This window comes from Eptatretus burgeri, chromosome 1, assembly GCF_056783735.1.
Source record: "Eptatretus burgeri isolate ZD-2024b chromosome 1, Ebu_testis_v1, whole genome shotgun sequence".
NCBI lineage: Eukaryota > Metazoa > Chordata > Myxini > Myxiniformes > Myxinidae > Eptatretus > Eptatretus burgeri.
The window spans coordinates 69,087,462-69,093,461 of NC_140961.1; the positions used below are offsets into that span (position 1 = coordinate 69,087,462).

General features: G+C 40.3%; 1 protein-coding gene across 4 annotated transcripts in view; it reads right to left on the minus strand.

Annotated features, from left to right (window-relative positions):
* The window catches only part of ADSL (adenylosuccinate lyase), a 95,247-nt gene that overhangs the window by 13,148 nt on the left and 76,099 nt on the right, over nt 1-6,000 (minus strand). For all 4 annotated transcript variants that reach the window (XM_085887103.1, XM_085887102.1, XM_085887101.1 and 1 more), the window contains exons 5-6: nt 604-775; nt 109-155 (exon numbers count right to left, since the gene is read on the minus strand). In XM_085887103.1, coding sequence (XP_085743229.1) covers nt 109-155; nt 604-775 — 219 coding nt within the window. The remainder of the gene's footprint in view (nt 1-108; nt 156-603; nt 776-6,000) is intronic.

Consider the following 6,000-nt stretch of genomic DNA (forward strand, 5'->3'; position numbering starts at 1 on the left):
TAAATTATCACAGCCTGACAATGAGCAATGTCATACCCAAACATAGATAAAACGATGACTAAATACTGCACAGTAGAATTCACTGATCGCATTGATTGCAAAACTCACTTTTCAAACCCTGCCATTTTTGTCACCAACTGGTCCAGCTGTTCCACCTGTATCAAAGAGGAAGCAAAAAAAAAAATGTAAAAATACATTGACTCATAAAAAATAATCACCTTATATTGAGTTTCATTTACCATCTATCCATTGGGACCATACTCTGTGCAGGGCGTTAGTGCTGCCCAAGCAGTCTCCTTAGCTATTGGGCACAATCCTGGACAGGTCACCACTCCGACACAGTACACCAGCATACTAGCACTCATTTTGCCGACCTCAGAAGGATGACAGGTAGAATCAACCCCACCTGGTATTAATTCAACAGCCAAGTGGGATTTGAACTCAGGATTCTAGGATCCCAAGCCCACCACCCTAACCATTATGCCAACACCAGGCATATATTGAGTTCAGAAGATAGTTAAATGTCAGAATCAAATTGCTTCGTTTCTAAACCCATTTATATTTCTGTAACGCCTCCCTCCATTGTCCCAGATCCATGCATGCCTTTTCATGATCTCCCCCAAAGAGCTGCAGAAAGCTGGCTTGTGTGCCTGTAGTACCCTTGGCTCCACGGAAGCGCAGTTCTGCACGTGTGCGCTCCATTTGGGCCATGTCCAAACATAGGTCTTGCATCCAAAGACAGGCACGCTTGCCAACTGTCGTCAACTGAGCAGGCCTGTGGGAGCATAACCACAATAAGCAAAGCAGCTGAGCAAACCTATGGATAACAAAGACATAGAGAGCCACCAACTGGATGTCTCAGGGTTGACCAACTTGGCCCTCCAAGCCTCAGAAAGCTTAAGTACTGAACTCTGGTTCACAAGCCGATATTTTCATTCTCTTCAATGTTTTAGAATAGAAAAAACAAACAACCTTTCAGCAACAATGGGAAGTTTGCAAGTCTAAGACATAAGCTGTCAATCAGATGTTGTATTTGGTTCCTTCTCAGAAGGAAATGTATATTTTTCTTGTTTACAAAGTCTGAGACTCATAAAAAGCAAGATGACAGTGGGACAACATGTGGACACAAGGGAATGAAAGAGAAGAAAAACGAGAGAGAGGAGAGGGAAGGAAAGGAAACTGAAAAAATATGGGGAGAGGTGGGTTTAAGGCTGGCAGGATGGCCTAGAGGTATGCACACTCACTTCTCAGCTGTGTAGCCTGGATTTGAATCCCCACCCAGCTATCATCTGTCATCCCGGTGTTTCATCAATGTGTGTGCCATCCCTCGAATGGATGTTAAACTGGTTCCCCATCTGCCGGCACTAGTTGGTGGACATTAAAGACCCCCACTGTGTCCTTAAAGAAGAGTAGACGAGCTATCGCCGGCATCATGGCCAGATTCCAAATTCCTGCCCAAACAACTGCTGGGAAGGCAACGGCAAACCACCCGGTGTAACCCTTGTTAAGGAAACTGCTTTGGCGGCACTGACACTTTGTGAAGAGTATGGCACATGGGAGAGGGAGAGGGATAGAAAAGGTGACAGGTGGAGATAGAGAATGATTAAAGATGGTTGGGTACTTCCAATTTGAAGCCTGGCAGGAACAAGTAGTGTATGGAACAGACTGAGTAAGGAGATTCTACAAGCAAGAGAAGAAAGGAATAAAAGATTGTAAATTAGCAGTGATCTTTGATTTTGGGAGTTTCACAAGGAGGGTCTTTGCTAAAAGAACCCAAAACATGGAAAGACTGGAAAGGGATGAAGAGATGATAGAGCAGAGCAAGCCAGAGTTCAGGAAAAGCAGTAAAAAAAACATCAGAGGCCAACAACCTGTCTGTGATGAGAAAGTAGCAGGCCCTGGGTTTCAACACATTTGTGGTAAATGCAAATGATGATGAGATCTTTTAATTCCAGAACAGCCATGAGTGACAGGGACTAGCCATGGTTTTACCTGCCATGGAAGAGCAGTACTCCAAATATAGCAAGCAAAACACATCACTGTGAAGGGCCTTATTAAAAAGAACTTTGTTGTGATAATCACAGCAGGGTTCGTACAGTCCTGACTGAATGAAATTCTAGGAGTTTTCCAGGAGTTTTCCAGGATAAATTGTCATTTTCAAGGAAGCATAATGCTTGTGTTATACCTTGTGTTCAACAATTTATTGATTGAATGAACACAAAAAATTATATAATCAGTCTTTTTTATTAATTGTTTTCATGATTGAACTGCAATACAAGTAAGTAAAGGCAATTTCACCCAATACTGTTTTACTGTATGAAACATGAAAACATATATATTAATTAAATAACTATAAATCTTTGCTAACAAAACAAAACACTTTTGCATACTTTCTCAACTTTTTGCATAAACAAGCATTTACGGATACATGTTCGTATCTTAAAAGTCCTGATTGAACTGCAATATGTGAACTTAAAAGGCAATTACACACAAGACTGTTTTACTGCATGAAGCATGAAAACGTATATATATATATATATTAATTAAAAAACTACAAATCTATGGAAAAACAAAACACTTTTTATTTACATACTTATCTTAAAAGCCACAATTAAGCTGTAATATTTAAAGGCAATTTCACACAACACTGTTTTATCGTATGAGACAAGAAAATGTATATATTAATAAATCTGTGAAGAAAATACTTTTTATATACTTTCTCAGAAGTTTTTGCATTTAATGTCACTTGATATTAACAAGTCACCTTTGTTGAACTGACTAGCATGTCATCCGTAAGTGCCACAAGCATTTTCAGGTTTCTCAGAAACCTAACATTTTCTACCACAAGTTTCTCTAACTCTATCAATTCTTTTTGGAGGACTCTCTCAAACTGTTAGCTTTACTAACAGATGACAAATCACTCTCTCTTTCTGTTCTCAATGAAAACTCGTCCACCGTTTTTTTGCACAGAGTCAATGTCTGTTTTGAGTCTTTTTTGGCGAGATTTTAAGTCCGATAATTAAATTCTTCTTCCATCTTTCGTTTTCTGTCCGAGACAGAGGCCAGCTGTTTATTTCGCTTCTGCTCATCCAAGTAATCTTGGTACTTCCTTCGTGCAGCACTTGCAGACTTCTTGTCAAGTTCAACTTTCTGCAACCCTCCGACATTGTGAAGATGATCACAGATTACTTTCTGGGCAATTAAGGACTCGTCTCTCAGATTTTCCACCTCAATTTCTTTGTTTATCAAGAAGCCCCTTTTAACTGTAGCCTGTCCATGGGACAGTAGCAAAAGTTGTCTCACAACCTCGCCCAGATTACTGAACTCTGGCTTTTTTGCAATGTCTGCATGCCACAGATGATCGAGGCGATCTTTCTTTCGATCGAAGTGTGCGTGTTTGACTGAAACGTCAGTCAGATATCTTGAGTACTGGCAGACAGTCTCATCGCCATTTTCTGGTGTTATCCACGTGGCGTCACAAAGGGCACTCACTGTTCTGCGCATGTAGCGGATGTTAACTTCCTTTTCGTTGAAATGTCTTGGGTCCAGACATGCTAAGTGTCTGGCAAGGGCATATTTGATTGGTGCCTTTTCAATCAGCTTTGACACTAATTCCACAAGAAGCCATCTGCATTCATTGTGAAACTCGAAAACTGCTCTATCGGATGCTTTCTTGGAGTGAACAACTTCTTTCAGAGCTTTGTCGGCAGCCAGTCCAATGCCAATCTTGGACAGATCGGCGTAGTTGTCATCTTTTCTTACATCAAACGACGCCAGCTTTACAGGTGTGAGAGGTTCTGTGACTGAGTGCTTTACAAATCTCTGAAGTAAGCTTAGTATCAACTCATGCAAATCAAGTGAAATAAAAGGCAACAAGGGCTGATCATCTTGATAGGTTGTCAGGAATGGCGAAATTTCCTGGGATACGGCAAAGACGAATTTCAATCTTGCCAGCGTGAGGGGAGTTTGAACAAATTTTTTCACAGTGGAAAAGGACTGGTTGTCGGGGTTAGGAACTGATTCTTTTCTCACTTCTCCAACATATTTGCAAGCACTGTCCCATATTTCTATCGCTCTTTCTGCACAGGGTGAGTTGTCTAACCATCTTGTTTTGCAGAATTTTAGCAGTAGCTTGGTGCCATCTGTGACACGAAGATAGTCCTCTCTACGCGCAGGTGTCACGAAACAGGGTGTATAGGGCCCTTCAAAGTAAAGAAATTCCTATCTCTGACTTCTCCACGCCAGTCTGAAACACACCATGGAGGATGTGCAGTCCACATGAGCCTACATCCAACAAGGATTTCTTGTAATTTGCCTCCATTTGCGATTGCATGCTGCGATGGATCCTCCAATTCACGCTGGGCCCATCCATGCTGATCTGTATCAGGTTGCGTGGATTTAAACCCTCCAATATGGTGTTAAATTCCTCGAGCATGTCATCAGCAGTACAATGGCCGACAAACTTCAAGTCCAATTATCGTGATTTTAGCTCATCATTGTCCCAAATACGGATGTAAAAATCCATCGACTTCTTCTGATTTTTTTTATTCAAGGACTCATCAAAGAGTAGCACATAACTGCTGTTTACCTTTTGTTTCAGAAGCGCTTTGAAGTGCGGTGCAAGACCAAATACGTTTAAGTAAGAAGACTTCTTTTCTGCACATTGAAATTGTGATGCAATGCCACTATCTGGGAACATCCTGTGAAAGAGTGTTCCAATACCTTGACAGGACCTGTATGATTGGTGGGACTCTATAAAATGTAAAGGCCAAAAAATCTCTGCCTTTAGCACCTCATCCTTTGTGACAAAGTCCTCTATTGTTGTTGGTCTCAGTGTAGCAGTAGTTGCTGCGCTGGCTGGTGCCGGTCTTACATCAACCTCTATCTGCGGATCCACTGTAACATAGTTCATATCACAATTTATTAAATACATCAGCAGTCATCAGTAATATAAAAAAAATTCTCTAAATTCAAACCACAACTTTAAAATTGTTCCTTAATTGTTTGTTTTTTAAAATTTCATTAAATATCAGTACGATTTATTTTCTCAATCAATTTGATTCCAAAGCCATAAACTTTGGAACAATTTCTAGGATAAAAGAAATTGATTATCATAACCTTATTAATAATTTACCGTTTTACAATTTTTAATTAAGTATTTTATACAATGATATTGTATCTCTATTATAATACCAAGCTTGCACACTAAAAACTCGGCTCGCCGTCACACGATTCCTATGAAATTGCTGTGGCACTTAGCGGACATGCCGACAATGTTTGGGAAGTCTTGGCGTTCCATAGCACCACTTGCATTTTGCACAATACATATTTTTGTCATTCCCCGTGTACGGTCTGTCGTCTGCTACCAGCTATGTTGAACTGCTATCCCGTGCATGTGCACGGGTATCACTAGTTTTATTATAATCATAATTTCCCATCATTCAATGTTTATTTTATTTATTGGTTTTGTACCATTAAAATAAATTGAACAGTTTGTGTGTTCAAGAAATGAGGATATTATTTCACTCATCATTCATAATCATTCAAGGGGAGACAACCCGTTATACTGTTATTTTAACTGTGCTAAGTCTATCTCCCTTGGTTACAAAAAGTCAAATTTATAAACTGGAATTTTTCATGATGTGTTCATTGAAATCTAATTACGGCAGATGCGTTTTACACTTAATAGTCTATTTCATAAACAAATATCCATGACGATACCTGCTGGTGCCGATGTGCTCGCCGATCCCAAAAATTATGTTATTGGCGAACGGGAATCGGCCGCCGTCTGCTGCATCAAGCACACGTGGTTGGTTCCCTTGTCATGACTTTTGAGCGTGCTTTCGCCCATGTTCGAAATATCTACAACTTTCTTGCACACATGACATCTTCCTTTGTGGATGGACACCCTTTCTAGCCAATCCTGATAGTCGGGATGGCTGAGCCACACGGTGTTGAAATAACAAACTTTGGACATTTTGCTTATCCATTCTACAGCCG